The following is an 18,014-nucleotide window of genomic DNA, read 5'->3' as shown; positions in this document are numbered from 1 at the left end:
AGCAGTAACACAGCTCAACTTCATCTGCTTCCCCTTTTTTCCCAGCACTGCCAAGGGGAAGGGAACATGTGCTGCTGCTTCTCCCAAAAATAAAAAAAAAAAAAAGAAAGAAAGACACTTCTTCCAAAATTTTCAGTCTGCTCTGAGATGAGACACACTTGGAGAAGATGCTAATTGCCAACAAATCTGAAATTATTCTCTAACCGCTCCTCAGTCTGGCCTGATTTCCACTGACAGCTGTCCCCTGAAGTGCTGACATCTCAGTTCCTACAAAAACTTGCACCAAACTGCCTCTGCCTCCATTTGCAAAGATCTCCTCTCCCAGTCCCTGCTCCTGCCGCCACCAGAGGCTGCTGTGACACCTCCAAAGGCTGGAATCTGCAGCACCACAGGCACAGCGGGGCTTGTGTCCTCTGCGGCAGGACGTCAACAAAAAGTGAACTAAAAGTAACAACAACGTATTGCAAGGAATTGTCATACATCTCAAAAATGAACTTAGCCACTTTCAACCACTGCTACTTTTCACGTGGTTTTAAACAGACAAGGATGGCATTAACACCACCAAGGAGATTTTCCAGGCCATGGAAAGGTTCCATCGCTGCCATTTAGCAATGACCACACAAATATTTTCTCTGAAATCAGCGTTTTGTTCCTCTACAAATGTGACAAAGTGAGCAGCTCCCTCCTCTTCTGTATCCCCAAACCACACAGTGCCACACAAAGGCAAACCTCAAAGCAGGGCTGATCAAAATGGGCACCAAACTTCAGATCAAAAACTGGCCACCTCAGAAGCCAGTATTTTCATATTCTGGGAATTCTGAGTCATGCCAGCTAGGGAGGGAGTTGGGCTACGTGTGTATTGTGTTGGGGGGAATTCAGACCTCCCATTAATCAGTTCAGTGACTCCCAGATGGGCTCTGGGCCCAAAAACTGAGCTGGGAATAACTGTGAGAACTGTGAGCCCAGACAGTGAGCCTCTCCTGATGCCTCAGGTTTCAGCTTTTATATTTTTCAGATTCTGTTCTACTTTAGTGTTTAAGTTTAGGCTTCATATTAGAGGATAATAAGCTCTCTGCACAGAGCAGGGAGACAAAACAATTCCTTCTCCAGCTGGGCACCAAGGACAAATGATCCAAAGCTCAGGCCCAGGAGCACAACCAGCGTGGGCTGCAGAGAGAAAAACAAGCAGGATGGGACTTGATCACCTCAAGCTGGAAGTGGCCAATGAACTGCAAGGTGCAAATGGAGCAGAGCTGATCCCAGTGAGAGCCCCGGGAGCGCTCGTGCATTTTGGGACCATTTTGGTTCCTCTTGGCTGCAGCCCTGGCTGGGCTCTGGTGCTGCCCAAGGTGGATCCATGGAGGAGATCCTTGGAATGAATCCCTGCTTTGTTCTGTCACTCTGCCCAGCCTCTGCTCCAGGGCAGCCTGCTCAAGGCATCACTCCCAGCCAGACAAAGAGCTCTGCAGTGTCCCCCTCCCGTGTGCTCAGCCAGGATTTACACAGAGTGTCCTGGGACAAGGATTGCTGGATCCACACATTCCACACCTGTGATGCTCCCAGGGCTGGAGCCAGGCTGGGAGAGCTGGGAATGTTCCCCTGGAGAAGGGAAGGATCCAGGCAGAGCTCAGAGCCCTGGGAATGTTCCCCTGGAGAAGGGAAGGCTCCAGGCAGAGCTCAGAGCCCTTGCAGGGCCTGAAGGGGCTCCAGGAGAGCTGGAGAGGGACTGGGGACAAGGGATGGAGGGACAGGAGCCAGGGAGTGGCTCCCACTGCCAGAGGGCAGGGATGGGTGCGAGATTGGGAATTCCTGGGAATTCCTGGCTGGGCTGGAATTCTCAGAGAAGCTGTGGCTGCCCCTGGATCCCTGGCAGTGTCCACAGCCAGGCTGGAACAACCTGGGATAGCAGGAGGTGTCCCTGCCCCTGGCAGGGGATTTGGAACCAGAAGAGCTTTAAGCCCCTTCCAAGGCAAACCCCAGTGGGATTCCCTGCTTTGCTGGAGTGTTTTCCTGCAGGAGGAGCTGGGGAAAGCACAAGAACAAAGCCCACGCACGGTTTTCACGTCGTTGGTGCCGATGATTCCCCCGATCTCCCCCAGGTCCTTCAGCAGCAGGTTCAGGATTTCTGTGGCTCTCTTCTTCTGGTGGTTGCTGAGCTCCTGCAACTGGCCCAGCTCCCTCTGGGTCGCTGTCAGGGCACTCTGGAAGGGTTTAAAAACAAGAATTACCCTCCCCCTGCAGGCTGGGCAGTTTTCATGGGGTATTTTCCTCATGCCTGCTGGCACAATGTAGTGACACATCCAGTTCCACCTTGGCATAATCCACTTTCACAACTCACTTGCCACCAAAGGCTACTTTAGATCTATTAAACGTAGCAAATCCGCTAAGAATCTGATTTGCATAATACATCAAAGGAGGTTAATCACAGAGAAATAGGTAGAGAGGGATAGAAAATTCAATTTTTTCCAATGGATTTCGTGGTAATCGGGTTTAGTGGGGGAGATAACAAAGTCTTTAATGAAACAGATCTGTTAACAACAGCTCCTTAAGTTGGTGTAATGAATTAAGGGAAAAGGATGCTTTAAGCTACTAAACCAATCTTGATTTTCCTCAGATCCCATTTTTTGCTTAAGATCAGGACACATCAGCTGAAAAAGCCGATTAATTTTTTTCCTGATCCCTTCCTTGAGATCCCTGTAAAATCCCAGCTCCACAGCTCAGAGTCCAGAAAACCACAAAACGCTGCCGTTTGCACGAGGCAGATTTTCACAGCTCTCTTGGCAAAATACAGCTCTTAAATATCCAAAACACAGGATGGCCACTTCTCACATCCACTCCCTTGCTGCAAGAGCCACAATCTGCCACCAGCTTCCACAGAGCAGCTTCTGAATTCCCTTAATTCCGTTGTTTCATTAAGACAGGGAAGAGAGGGTGACACCAGCAGGTTTTTGGGAAGCCCTTTGGGGATGTTTAGGGAGCAAGGAGAGAGCCAAGAGGATGAACCAAGCTGCTCTTACACTTTTCTGTGCCAGCTCATCTGCCAGCTGCTCGTTGGTCCTGGTTTTGTCCTCCACTTCCTGGGATTTCTGGTCATAATTGACAGCCAGCTCTTCCAGGGCTTGGAGCACCTCCTTCACTTCATCCTTGGCTGCCTCGTTCTCGATCTGGAGCCGGGTCAGCTCCTCCTGGATCTTCTCATAATCCCTCCTCGTGGAGGCCAAAAGCTGGGGAGGAATATCACAGCAGCATTAAGTGACCCAAAAACTCCTTCAAAAGACAATATTGAAAAGGAGAAATACAGGCAAAAAGAGGGGGGGAAAGGGTGAGCACAACTCGTGTGTGCAGGAGGGGAGAAATCCTGAAAACAGCGGCAGTTCCAGCATAAAAGCATTTGAAGGAAGCACAAAAAAAAAAGCTCTGAACTTCAATGAGAAAAATCTTCATCAAATCCTATTATGACCCAAGACTGAGGCAGAGAAACTGACTTTAAACAGCATCACAGCTCCAAAGACATTTTCTGCCCTCAATCCAGTGCTGCAGCTCAGACCAAAACAAAAAAAATCCCACGAAGTAAAATGTTTCACCAGAGGCTCAGGGCTCTGAGCTGAGCTGAGGGAAAAGGGCTCCGTGAGGCAGCCTCAAAGACCTCGTGGCTTCACAGAAATATTTTGGTAAGCAAACCTAAGACGATTATTCTCAGTTATCATCTGAAGGATGATGCTGAGGACAGATTAGCTGCTCCTGTTTGCTGAGGGAAATGATTAATCTCAGAAGAAAAGACTGACTTCACACACACACACACACACACTTCAGTGAGTGTTTCCAAGCTGGAAAAGTTATTAAATTGACTCTTTGCACACTGCTGAGGTTTCAGCGATTGTGGGAGGTCACTGTCCCTTGCCCTTGAAGCAATGCTCAGTGAGATGTTAAAGCTTTGAAAAGTCAGCTGTGGTGTCCTCAGCACAACCCCAGCCCCACCAGCAGCCCTGCGCTTCAGGATGATGCGAAAATAAATAAAAGTGACACCTAACATTTATTGCTAATACGGCACTTTCAAGAATAATAACAAAGTCAGGGCTTGACATGGCATGAAAACATCAAATAGGGAATTACAGCAGCTGAAACCAGTGCAGGAGATGTGGGAGGGCCTCATGCTCATCCTAACAGCAAAGTTTGGGCATTCATTCACAGAATTCACTGCTTCCCAAGAAATCTGGATTATGGATTGGTATAATATTGCAGACAGTGGAATAAAACCTTCCGTGCTGAAGTGTTTCGGGTGGATTTCTCCTGATCTGCCCACCAAGCAGCTGAGAGAGACTCCCAGCAAAAAAAAAAAAAAAACAAAAAAAAACCCCAAAACATTTCCCTCAAGCAGACCACCCAAAAAGCAGAATGCCCCAGAAGAAATGGCTTTTTTTTTTTTTTTTTTGGCTCAGAGTGCTGGTGGAAAACAGGAAAGCAGGCAGGCAGCTCTGGAGGCTGGCACGTGCCCAGAGAGGATTCAGATGTAAGGGAAATTTATCTCCCTGGTAATGCTGCAGCCTCAGAAGTGCACTCACGTTATGGAAAAAGCCATTGGATTGCCAGAGCCAGATGGCATGTAAATATTTAAACAACAAAATAGCTTCAAATAATCTTCCTGCTAAACACAGATGGAGCTATCATTTACGTCCACTTAAGAAATTTCCTGCGCGAACATCGCCGTGGCTTCAAGAAGAGGTGAGCATCACCTGCAGCACAAACAAGGAGATCCTGGCTGATATTGTGTGGAAAAATGGAGCAGCCTTTTCAAAAGCCACCAAAAAAAAAAAAAAAAAAAAAAAAAACCAAAAAAACATTATAAAGGTGAGCTGTAAAAAAAGGGAAAAGAGCCACGGCTGCAGCAGCCCATGGGCCTGCTCCACGTGGGGATGGAATATCCAGAATCCCCCAAAACACCCACCTGAAGCAGCAGGCAGAGGTGAAAAGGCACCAACCCCCCCCCCCAAAAATAAAATCAGCCTCATCTGCAGCAGGCCTCGGGTTTATAATTAACCCGCTGGCTTAATCAAGCAGAAATAAGGGCTGGTTAATTAGGGGGAGCAGAGTGAGGCAGCTGCTGCTGGATCAGTGAGCTCATCACAGCTCCAGGGGAGAGCAGGGCCAGCTGATGTGGGGAAAAACACCTTGAATAATAAGAAAATAATAAAATAATAATAAAATAATAATAAAATAATAATAAAATAATAATAAAATATCACCTTCTTCTTCCGAGGTAAGGGCTGGTCAAGAGCTGGGACGAGGCAGAAAAAGGCTCTGAACAGCACCAGCTGCAGAGGTTTTGGAATTTAGCAAAGCTGGACCAGGAATGTGCAAAAAAAAAAAAAAGGGGGGAAAAAATGGACACTGAAAACCTGATTGACCTTCCAGAGGTGACACTGGGACAGGGAGGGTGGGGAATAATTCTGCTCCCAGACCAAAACCTAGGCACAAGTGTGAGGGAAAATCAGCCTCAGGTGAGCAGAGGGATGTAAAAAAGGTGGGAGAAGTGAGGTGGCACAAATAAACTCCTAACACACATCAGGAAATAAGGGGCTGAGCAGGCATAAAGTGCATTATTATTATTATTATTTTTATTTTTATTATTATGCTGGTGTAGCCACAGGCAACACTGTGCAGTGCAGGGCAATCGAATCAAGCTGTGGCAAGAGAATGAGGAACTTCATCTTGGAAAATTAAAATAAAATAAAATAAAATAAAATAAAATAAAATAAAATAAAATAAAATAAAATAAAATAAAATAGCTGGAGATTCCCCTAGTCAGGATGATTCCCCAGAGGGGGCAGGTGAACCCTGAGTGATGAATACCAGACATGTTCATAAATTGGTTTTTTTTTTTCCTCTAATAACACCTTGGAAACCCTTTCTGAGGGCCTGGATACACAATAAAAGCAACTCCTAAGAAATATCACAGCAACATTTGGGGAATTTGGAGTTATTTTATTTTTATTTCATTTGTATTATTTTGCATCTTCAGAACTCCTCATAGAAGGGAACGGCTTGACTGAGTTTAGTGATCCCATTCTCCATCCTAAACCCAACCAAAATTCATTTTGGGGACAGAAACGATGCAATCAAATGTTTGAAGTGAGCAACCCAAGATTTCACAGCAAATCTGGGGCAGCACCAATTATCAGGTTTTTCCATCTCACAGATTGCTGTCTCTAATTGCCAAAATAATGATAATTAGTCATTTAATATCAGGAAATCTGTAACTGCCTGTAGTCCATAGTGCCTGGATACCTGAATGGGCACAGACACATCAAAAATCACATTTGGAGTGAAAAATCCTGGCCCCACTCCTACCTTGGAGTAGGGGTATCACTTCCCAGCAGGAGGGATTGTTATTTCAAGGACTTTTATCAATGAGAATATTATGAAATTTCAAGTTTAAAGCTGGCTGACACCTTTTCCACTTGAATTTTAGCCAATTCATATGAACACCTGGGACAGAATCATTAAACAAGGGGCTCAGGAGCAAAATGTAAAGGGATTTTTTTTTTTGTTAGTTTATTTATTTTAGTTTCTTACCTCCTCTTGATCCAGCATTTGCTGCTTTAATTTTTCAGCCAGCTGGCTCTGCTGGTTGATTTCGTCATCCTGCAACGAAACAGGGGTGGAGATTTTTAATTTCTTTTCACAGCTCTCATTTGATTACTTTTTATTTCCTCTTCCTAGAAAAGAAAGGGGAATAAAACTTCGTGCATGTCTGAGTGGTATGAGGGGAGAGAAAAGTAAATATGCATAAATATACCATAAATAAATATACACAGAGCTCTGCTGGAAAAGCTGCCAACACTGGTATAAATGGTGATATTTTGGGCTTGGGATCCCTGTGTTTGGGATCAAATATCTTCTCATTCCCTACAGTCCTGTGCCAAATTATGCTTCCCATGTTTTCTAGGGAAAAACTCAAACCTGCTCCAGTTCCCTCCAGAATAATTCACTGTGCTTTGCTGCTTTTGATGAGGAAAGTGAAAGAATGACTGATTTTTTTTTTTTTTTTTTCCTTTTCCTGATCAATATGGAAAAGCTGGAGATTGCAGCTGGGGATGAAATCAGAGAAAAGCTGTCATTTCTTACAGCAAACTGCTCTTTTCAGTGCCACCAAACTGTGCAGGGAGAGCAAAATTCAGGTTTAAACACAATTCCTCTGTGCTCACAAGCAGCCAAACCTCAATATTAACAGGCAAGGACACACTGGGCTTTTCTCTGCTCTTTTCCTGCTAATTACAAGTGAATTTTAAAACTGAGTATTGATTCATGATGAGAGTGGTGAATGAGCTTTTTCTGGGCCCTTTTTTTTTTCCCCCCACTTTTCATCTTCCCACAAGGCAAAGCTTTAATGGCTGGAGAAGGGAATTGCTGAGAGCTTGAAGTGCCACTGATGTCCTTCAAGCTGTGCAAAGAAAAAAAAAAAAAAAACAAATTAATGAGCCCTCTGTGCTGTGTTTGCAGCTCCAACAACACAAACAAAAGGGGGTGGGAATGTATTTTCCTTAAAATTCTAGGATTTTTTTTCCCCCTGGTGACTCCAAGATGACATTACAGTTTGCTGAGGGATTTTACACAAAGAAAAGGGAAAGCCTGGACTTAAAAACTGTCAGAAAACTGGGCTCTGAATTGCTGGGGAGTGCTCCCAAACACTGCACAGGGAAAAGGGGTGGAGAGCAGGCAGGATCTGCTTTTAGGCAGCACTTGGAATTTTCCAGTGTTTTCCCAGTCCACAATAGATACAGAAGCAAAAATACACCAACAGAGCAAAAAAAAGAAATAGAGCAAAAACACACAACTAGAAGGAATAGAGCAAAAATGCAAAGATCTTGGCAATCATTTTCCTTTTCCACCTGGAATCCAACATTCCCACCTGGAATCCAACACTTCCACCTGGAATCCAACATTCCCACCTGGAATCCAACACTTCCACCTGGAATCCAACATTCCCACCTGGAATCCAACACTTCTACCTGGAATCCAACATTCCCACCTGGAATCCAACACTTCCACCTGGAATCCAACATTCCCACCTGGAATCCAACACTTCCACCTGGAATCCAACACTCCCACCTGGAATCCAACATTCCCACCTGGAATCCAACACTTCCACCTGGAATCCAACATTCCCACCTGGAATCCAACACTTCCACCTGGAATCCAACACTTCCACCTGGAATCCAACATTCCCACCTGGAATCCAACACTTCCACCTGGAATCCAACATTCCCACCTGGAATCCAACACTTCCACCTGGAATCCAACATTCCCACCTGGAATCCAACAACATTCCCACCTGGAATCCAACATTCCCACCTGGAATCCAACAACATTCCCACCTTATCATCCAGCTGCCTGTAGAGACTGGCGATCTCCTCATCGTATTTCTGCTTCTCCTCTGTGGAGATGCTGGCGACCACGGGGGTGATGTTATCAATAATTGGGGTGTTATCACAAGGCTCCAGGTTCTTCTGGTCCTTGGCACTGATCTGCTCCTCCTCGGGCACAGCTTCTCCTGCAGGGACACACAAGCTCATGAAAATCCTGCAATCCCTAATCCATGGATTCTCCAGGATGGTCACTCCTGGTCAATGAAGGGCTTTGTGCCACTTCCAGGGATACAAATGACAAGGAAAAGGTGTGGGAAGGTTTGTGAGGGTGATGATCCCATGGAAATACAAACTCCATGTGATCCCTCAAGTTTAGATTTTCTATTTTCCAGGCTCTGTGCTGCTTTGGTGTGCAGCTCTGAGCTTCACATGAAGTGTTGCTGAGCTCTCTGCACAGAGCAGGGAGACAAAACAATTCCTTCTCCAGCTGGGCACCAAGGACAAATGATCCAAAGCTCAGGCCCAGGAGCACAACCAGCGTGGGCTGCAGAGAGAAAAACAAGCAGGATGGGACTTGATCCCCTCAAGCTGGAAGTGGCCAATGAACTGCAAGGTGCAAATGGAGCAGAGCTGATCCCAGTGAGAGCCCCCGGGAGCGCTCGTGCATTTTGGGACCATTTTGGTTCCTCTTGGCTGCAGCCCTGGCTGGGCTCTGGTGCTGCCCAAGGTGGATCCATGGAGGAGATCCTTGGAATGCATCCCTGCTTTGTTCTGTCACTCTGCTCTGGGGCAGCCTGCTCAAGGCATCACAGGGACTCTGTGAGGTCTTTTCCAACCTTGATGATCCCATAAAATCCAGCACAGAACTCCAGGCTCTCCTTTCACTCCCTCCATAAATCAGGATTAGCTCCATGGATTAACAGAGGTGCAAAAAAGGAGGGAAAGCCCCCAAATTCCAGCCTAAAAATCTGCTGGCACTTAAATATCTCTTCCTCCAGGGATTTCCAGCTCCAGGATGGACCAGCACAGCCGTGTTTAAAACAATATTCAACTTTTGCCTTGCAAATTCCAGCACAAACACCAACTTCCAGAGGTTGCCTGTGCACAGCAGACACATTCCCTACAAAATCCCTGTCCCCAAGAAATATTTCCTTTTGGAGCAGCCCTGGGTTACAATTGCAGGCTCGGAGATGAGGGATGGGTGAGCTGCTCATGGCAGAAATTAAATCCACCCTCACCAGAAGCTGGGGAAGCCCCTGGATGCTGCACACGTTGCTCAGGGGGTGGGAAGGGTAAAGGCTTTTCCGTTTTCCAGGAAAAATCTCCAATATTTTAGCTCCTGAAAGCTTTAGCAGCCATTCCTCTTGCCAATTTATCTCACTGGCAGAGGAACAGGTCAACAGGACCAATAGATCAAAGCCCAGAAAGGCCGAGTGAGGCCCCAGAGCAAAACAAAAAGGGTAAAAAAAAAAAAAAAAGCACAACCAACGAAGCAGATGATTTTTTTCCCCAGCTTAAAGCATGGAAAAAGTGGAATTTGAAATCAAGCAGCATCACCTCTATCGAGGTACTTCACTCCAAATATTTTCTGCCCTATTTCTGAAGGCTTGCTGGTATTTTCTATTATTCATGAGGGAAATGTGAATTGATTTTTTTTGCTGTTGGAGCAGAGAAGGAAAGGTGGGTTTGGTTAGACTGCAGGGCCTTGTACACAAAAAAAGGCTGTGGAGAATCCACCAGGATAAACATTTTGGGATTCCCAAAAGGAATGTTTAATTTCTCATTCATCGGATGAGAACCTCCTGCCTGTAAAACACAGAAAAATTGAGCACCTGGAAGCTGAAATGCTCAGCTCACCCTTTTAATTTGTAGAATAAATCCTTAATTCCTGGAATAAGCTGTACCCATGGAATATTATCCAAGATGGGATTGCTGGGACAGTTGCCTTTGTAAAAAGCCTCCATCCTTCCAGAGGATGGGAGTGCCCAAGGTCAGACAAGAAATCAATAATCTTTTGAATGCCTTGCTGGCTAACAGCAGCACCCAGGGAGGGGAGGAGGATATTTAAACAAAAGGATCCATCCAGGCTTTTCTAAAAAAAAAAAATTAAAAAAAAAAAAATAGGATTTGGTTTGGGTTGTTTTTGTTGTTGGTTGATTTTTAAAATGTGAAATAAAGAATTCAAACTCAGGCTGGTTTGCTAAAATTGTCTGCCAGCGTTCCAGATTAAATTTGATTTTTTAAAATTTGGTTTTCAATAAAAATTCTTTCATTTGTGTGCATCCATATTCTGTCTCCTGTACCATCCTACAGCTGATGGTACAACCTACCCTGCACAGCAATTCCCCACGTTTCTAATCAGAAAAGTGGCTGTTCTCAACAAAAATTTTCATTTAGAAGCCACAGGAGCTGACAAATTCTTCTAAGCAGATGCCACTCCCTGTCACTGCACTAAAGGACTAATTATTCTAATGTGAAATTCAATTATTAAAAATCCCCAAACCCAAGGTCCAATTACCTCAAAGCACAATGATTCTCATGCCTGAGGAGCAGAGTTATTTAAAAAAAAAATCCCCAAATATAATGACATTCTTCCTTTCCTTATTACTATCATTAACAATATTAAAACCAGTGATGCCTCCTGTGTGCTCTACCCTGAACTCACTAATTTTGGCATTTTCACTGGTTTCTCCCACAAGTGGCTGCTGCTTTGCCTGGTTTTTGCTTCTTCACCTTCCATTATTATGATGAAGCGTGAGTTATAATGTGAATTTAGATTCAGTGGCCAGACACAGTTCATAAAAATTGTGATCTAGGGCAAGAATTCAACACAGACACATCCAGCTCCCAGTTTTTGGCACCTACCATTCCTCCACCTGTTCAGCTCCAGCTCCAGGTGCTGGATAACATTCTTTAAACTCTTGTTTTTGTCCTTCTCCTTCTCATACTTCTTCTTCCACTCCTCTGCTGTCAGCTCCAGGTTCACAGACACCGTGTTCTTGATGGTCTTGGCCCTGCAAACAAATCCCAGGGCAGCTGCTTTGGGGTTTTTATCCAGTGCTACGGTGGGGATTGGGGATTTTCCCATCCCACAGAGGGAAACGAACGGGGAAATTGTGGATTTCCCATCCCTGGAAGTGTCCAGGGTGGGGAAGGAAAGGAAGGACAGGAGAGGAAAGGAGAAGGGAGAGGAGAAAGGAGAGGAAAGGAAAAAAAGGAAAGGAAAAAGGAAAGAAGGGGAAAGAAAAGGGAAGGGAAGGGAAGGGAAGGGAAGGGAAGGGAAGGAAGGGAAGGGAAGGGAAGGGAAGGGAAAAGGGAAAAGGGAAAAGGGAAAAGGGAAAAGGGAAAAGGGAAAAGGGAAAAGGGAAAAGGGAAAGGGAAAAGGGAAAAGGGAAAAGGGAAAAGGGAAAAGGGAAAAGGGAAAAGGGAAAAGGGAAAAGGAAAAAGGGAAAAGGGAAAAGGGAAAAGGGGAAAAAAGGGAAAAAGGGAAAAAGGGAAAAGGGAGAGGGGGAGGGGAAAGGAAAAAGGGAGAGGGAGAGGGAAAAGGGAGAAGGGAGAAGGGAAGAGGAAGGAAAGGTCCTCACTAGGCAAAAATGTCCCAAATTTCAAGCCTCCTGACAACCACCACCACTTTATTACTCTGAAAGTGCTCAGCTCCAACCCAACCCAACCAATTGTGCCAGGAAATGCAAAGCAAGCAGAAAACAAAGCCCAGCACCTACTCCAGCAAATCCACGTTGAAAAGGGAAACCAAACCAATCACTATGAATTAAGAAAGCCTCAGATCTTTGCCCTTCACTGCTCAGACACTGAGTCCCTTCAAATGCCTCCAGTGTTGTTGAATAAAGCAGAGGATAAGGAAAAGGATAACAGATAAACCCTCAGCAGTTTATAAAGCTCCAGTGATTTGCACTCTGTGGCAAGCAGGACTTTTATTACCTTAAAAGTATTTTTTAAATAACCCCGTGCTTTTAAAATCATTTCCTAATGGTCAGGGTTTACACTTTGTCTCTGCTAAAAGCACAGCTCAAGTTTCCACTCATTTAACTGTACCAGGGCAAAAAAAAAAAAAAAAAAAAAAAAAAAAAAAAAAATCACACCAGGAAGTTTCTCCTGGTGATGGATGAAGCCCTTACTGACAACTAAAATTAAAAATGAGATAAAAACACGAGAAAAGATGGAGCAGAAAAAGAAAAGGCTGATTCACTACTATCAAAGGAGCACTTGTACAGTTTGACTGGTACAAGAGCTCCTCTGAAGATGGATTTCATTCCTGACATTTATTTTAATGGTGACATAATTCTTTCTTTTCCCAGGAAAAATCAGCAATCAGCCATGAGTCATGGAGCTTCCCTTTAATGCCACTGAGGTCCTCAGTTGTGTCACACCAGAAAATGAGACACAACAACCCAAGAGCCTGGAAAAGAAACCCCATTCCCACCATTCCCACCCAAAATCCTGCCAGAGAACACTGTGCATGGATAATCCATGGGCTGCTCTGCACAGTCCTCCCATGGAAAGACAAATTATTTCCTTCCTGACATTTCAGTGCTGCCCATGAGGAGCTCCTCACAAAAATTTCCCTGTTTTCCCAGTTCTTGCACTGCCATCCTGGTCCTCAGTGAGGATCACCCCCAAAATGTTCCCCCTCCCAGGAAACTCTTGAATATTTAGCCAGGATGTGCAGAGTCAGTCAGAAAACTGCCTTGCTACCCCAAAAAAAGGCAAATTTTACTGGTTACTGGAAGGAGGAACGAAACCAGGAGGAGGAATGTAAACTGAAGCTGAACTTGGAAGCTGGAGTTCAGAGTTGTTCGTGCTCTTGATTTCATTCCTGCATCTCAGGATGCTTGTTTTTGCTCAAGACATGATCTGATCAGTAGAAGTTTGGATCTTCAACAGCTAAAAATCATGTCCAGCTCACGACGGGGGGGGAAAAAAAATCTACAAAGCAACTCTTCAACCTGATTCTGCTCATGGCCACTGCCTCTTTTTGCAGTCCAGAAACTCCACGTGGTGGAAAACAACCCAATTTTAAACAAAGACAAAGCTATTGTGCCCTCAAACTGTTCAACTCTCTTTAAACACTCCTAACTTGCCAGTATTTTTCCTTCCTGCTACTACACAAGTCAAACAAAACGAGTAATTTTCCAAAGGACCCGAGTTCTCCTCAATTACCACAAAAGCAGTAATTACATAATGAGCCTGACCTATTTCTGCAAACCTTCCCAATGCATTTCACATCACTCTTGTCAATAAACACACATGGAGGAGAAATTTTCTTTCTGGATCCTTGTCCAGATCCTCCAAACATCAGGTCCACGAGCTGCCAAGGCAAGCTCCCAAAGCTGACAATATTACAGAGCCCACACTCGTGAATTTTCCTAATTTTTAAACCAAAACCAACGATTTAAAACCTTTTACAGCCATAACAATGATCCCTGAGGTGGAAATCAAGGAGAAGACACCTCTTAAAAGCACCAACAGCGCTGTCAGGTAAAGCAAAACTGGATTTTTCCACAGAAAACTGCCCAGTGGCTTCATCTTTCTTAGGAGGCCAAAAATGTGATGTGGTGGAAAACAACCCATTTTCACAGCAAGACAAAGGTGTCGTGTTCTACAACTGCTACATTTTATTTTGCACATTTTATTTTATTTTGTCCTAACTTGCTGGTATTTTATTTTGTCCTAACTTGCTGGTGTTTTTCCTTTCTGCTACTATTAAAAAAAAAAAAAAAAAAAAAAAAAAAAAAAAAAAAAATTTGGATTTTCTGACGTATCCAATAAAGCAAAACTGATTTTTTTTCCACAGAAAACTGCCCAGTGATTTTATCTTTCCCATAACATTTCAAGGAATTTGTGGATATTCCCAGTTCAGTCAGAGAGAAAAAGAAAAAGATTTTTCCCAGGCTTAGCCTGGCAGAAATTTTTCTCTTTTTCTTTCTGACTGAACTGAGAATATCCACAGGAATTAGGACGACACTTTCTGCAGGGAAAATCAACCAGGAAGGAATTAAGAAATCCCTTCTAAACATCCTCCCATGGATTGCCCAACCCTTCCCCACTTTCCAACCCCACTCTGCTCCCAGGCAGAGCAGCTCGACTTTCCTGGAGGATTTTCCCGGAATCACTGGGAACAAAGAGACATCTCTCTGAAGTTCTCCAGGTTTTTTTTCTTTACCAACTCCAGAAACCCCAAGCTGCGGATTCCTAAGGAGGATGGATGCATCCAGGCTGATCCCAGTGGGACTCACCTCTGGCCAAACATCAGGGTGGACTTGGTCTCGGCCTCGTTGAACACGGAGGGCGAGCAGCAGATGACGATGGTGGTCCTGCAGTTCCCCCCCAGGGAATCCTGCAGGATCCTGGTCATTTTGCTGTCTCGGTAGGGCACGTGGGTTTTCTAATCCAAACACGAGCAAAAGACAAGAACAATTCTTTTAACCAGCGGAGTAAGAGAGTTCCCCCTTTTTTGTTCTAAAAAAGGAAGGAGTGAAAACCTAAATTTAAAAGGAGGTGAACTCGGCTTGGGGGAGGTATTTGGAGATCCCCAAACCACAGCTGATGGGCTGGAGCTGTTTCTTGCTCTTCTTCAGGAGCAGTGGGTACCTCTACCCTGTTTATCTCCACTGGAGATGTGATGTCTTTGATTAGCTTAAGCACCATCCCCTTGACAACCCCAAGGCCGATCAGTATCGCCACAATGACGAATATAACTAAAAGTCCAGTTTTTAAAATAGACCCGACCCAGCCCGACAGTGCCCATCCTTTGAAAAGTCCAGTTAGCCAGTCTGTATCAGCAGACTGATTTTTTAATGTCTTTTTTTTTTTTGATGTCTTTAACCAGGTGAGTCCACGCTGGCAGGAGGGACAATTTGTTGTGACCGTGCCCAGATTTGGGAGCTGCTCCAGTGCCACCACTGAGAATTAATTCCTCATCTCGGGCAGAACAGCCAAAGTGCTTGCCACTGGTTTGTGACAATATTTTGTCTGTTGATATTCTACTGACAGCCAATATTTTCTCCCTTCAGAGCTGAAATGTTAGCTCCTGTTACTCTTTTCCTTTTTTCCCTCTGGGGATGGCAAAGAAACAGGTAAATAAAAACCCCACAGCAGCCCAGCCAGGATTACTTACAGTTCCCTCTGCCAAGGCCGAGATCACATTGCCCAGAGCAGACAAAGATTTATTGATATTTTTAGCTTCATCCAGAACTGCCCCCTCTGCTCCAGTTTTGCTGACCTGCAAAGAGAGCAGGGAAGAGTCAGGTTCTGCTGCAGCACAAAGCTCCAGCCCTGCAAAGCTGCGCCTAAAGATGCTCCTGGAGGAGCAAAAACCTGGCTTAGCTCAGCGTGGGCCAGGAGAATTTTACGTCAGCTTTTTACATCAAATGTTTATATCAGCTTTTATAACTATTTTGTTAGTGCAAGCCTGCAATAATTCCACTTTTCTCCTCCTCCAAGAGCAAGCTGTCATTTTATTTTAATTCAGCGAGAGTTTTATTGAGGGGAAATTTTTATTCAGGGAGAAGTCTGTGCTCACCTGAGGACTTTTGGGAAGCCAAGCTGTCCATACAGACAGGGAGCACCGCCCCAGTGGCCCCAAAATGAGCATCTCTCGCCTTTTTATGCTTGCATGGACCAAAAAATACCAAAAATCACAGATTTTGTTCATGGCCACTGCCTCCTTTAGCAGGCCAAAAATGACATGTGGTGGAAAACAATCCAATTTTCACAGCAAGACAAAGGTATTGTGTTCTACAACTGCTAAATTTTATTTTACACAATCCTAACCTGCTGGTATTTTTCCTTTCTGCTACTACACAAATAAAACAAAATTTGGATTTTCCTAAAGCGTCCAAACACAGGATAAATCCGTATCTTTTCCTCTACATTAAAACCATCTCTACTTTCACCTAAAAATGCCCCACAACATGAAGGAAAAGCAGCTGTGACTTTTAAGAAGCCAGCCTACCCAAGAAATCCGTATTTCAGGTTTTCTGTACCATAACAAACCACAAAAGTTGATTTTTCAGAGGAGAGGAGTGCCTGCCCGGGCCCTCATTTTGTGAACATCATAAAGAGCTTTTAATTTAACAAATCTGTGCAATCAATCGTGATTCATTACTCTGACAAATCCCTTCTGCATTGTACCCCTGGGTTATCAATTAAGGTGCCCCAATGAGCAACCCAAAATCCCAATAAAGCTGATTTTGAGCTCTGCAGGAGACATCAGAACGAGAATTTGGGAACATTTTTGCATTGCAGCACTGTTCCAAACCATGACTCTTTTGGTAAATAGATAAAAGTCATTTTCTGGGCTTTATTTTTCTACACTGGAAAGCAGAAATAGTCACCACAATCAAGATTCAGGGAGCTTCCAGTAGACTTGAAAACTGCATTAACTGCTGGTATTTCGTTCATTTAATATGTGAAATAATTACAAAAAAAAACCTAGAAACAGGACATGACAACATAAGCAACTTAAAATATGTCTAATTTGATACATTATTTTTAAAATTTATATATTAAAAATATTTCTATATTAAAAATAGATAAATTTTATATTATTATATATCAATTATAGAAAAATTGCATTTCCTTTTTCAGCTACACAGATGTAAATGTGAAGGCATATAAAAATACACTGGTTCAACTCACTCCACTATAAATGCAGATTTTGGGGTTTTTTTTTTTTTTGAAAGCATATAAAAATACACTGGTTCAACTCACTCCACTATAAACGCAGATTTTGGGGGGGTTGTTTTTCATGCCAATAATTCTGATCTGCTCCTTTTCTCCACCCCACATTGAAAAATAAAAATTAAAATATCCTTTTTAATGGGAATCTAAGCTGAGAGCTCTGTGAGACACTCTCACACCCTCGGAGTGGTGGAAAAAGGAGAATTCACCTTCTCACTGCCAGCCAAGTCGACCAGGTAAAGCTTCCCACATTGAAAAATAAAAATTAAAATATCCTTTTTAATGGGAATCTATCCTTTTTAATGAGGATGTGAGACACTCTCACACCCTCAGAGTGGGGGAAAAAGGAGAATTCACCTTCTCACTGCCAGCCAAGTCCACCAGGTAAAGCTTCCCACATTGAAAAATAAAAATTAAAATATCCTTTTTAATGGGAATCTAAGCTGAGAGCTCTGTGAGACACTCTCACACCCTCAGAGTGGGGGAAAAAGGAGAATTCACCTTCTCACTGCCAGCCAAGTCCACCAGGTAAAGCTTCCCACTGAGCTTCTTCTCGGTTTCCACGTTCTCCTGTTTGATGTTGATGAGGAAAATGCTGTGGCTCCTCGAGCTGTGCTCGTTCATGTCTGAAATCACAGGGCACAGCTTCTGTCAAAAATGCCTTTCAAAGCTGGCAGGGAATTCCATCCCACCTGAGCTGGCCCCACCAAATCCCCAGATCCCAGAGAAGCTGGGCAGGTCTTGGTGTAACTCACAGAATTCACAGAGTGAGCAGGTTGGAAGAGATCTCCAAAATCATCGAGTCCAGCCCAGCCCCAACCCCTGAACTCAACCCTGGCACATCCAGGCTTTGTTAAACACACCCAGGGATGGGGACTCCACCACCTGCCCGGGCAGAACATTCCAGAGCTTTACCACTCTTGCCATAAAAACGTTTCCCCAATTTCC

The 18,014-nt window shown here is 44.2% G+C and overlaps 1 protein-coding gene across 1 annotated transcript in view; it reads right to left on the bottom strand.

Moving 5' to 3' along the window:
- KIF5C (kinesin family member 5C) overlaps positions 1-18,014 on the bottom strand; it is a 76,643-nt gene that overhangs the window by 17,972 nt on the left and 40,657 nt on the right. The window contains exons 8-15 of the mRNA XM_053947488.1: positions 17,568-17,692; positions 15,502-15,606; positions 14,621-14,769; positions 11,232-11,380; positions 8,376-8,551; positions 6,574-6,642; positions 3,018-3,224; positions 2,055-2,201 (exon numbers count right to left, since the gene is read on the bottom strand). Of these exons, the coding sequence (XP_053803463.1) occupies positions 2,055-2,201; positions 3,018-3,224; positions 6,574-6,642; positions 8,376-8,551; positions 11,232-11,380; positions 14,621-14,769; positions 15,502-15,606; positions 17,568-17,692 (1,127 nt within the window). The remainder of the gene's footprint in view (positions 1-2,054; positions 2,202-3,017; positions 3,225-6,573; positions 6,643-8,375; positions 8,552-11,231; positions 11,381-14,620; positions 14,770-15,501; positions 15,607-17,567; positions 17,693-18,014) is intronic.

Source organism: Vidua chalybeata, chromosome 7 (genome assembly GCF_026979565.1).
Source record: "Vidua chalybeata isolate OUT-0048 chromosome 7, bVidCha1 merged haplotype, whole genome shotgun sequence".
NCBI classification, from domain to species: Eukaryota; Metazoa; Chordata; class Aves; order Passeriformes; family Viduidae; genus Vidua; species Vidua chalybeata.
This window is presented reverse-complemented; position numbering and strand designations above follow the sequence as displayed.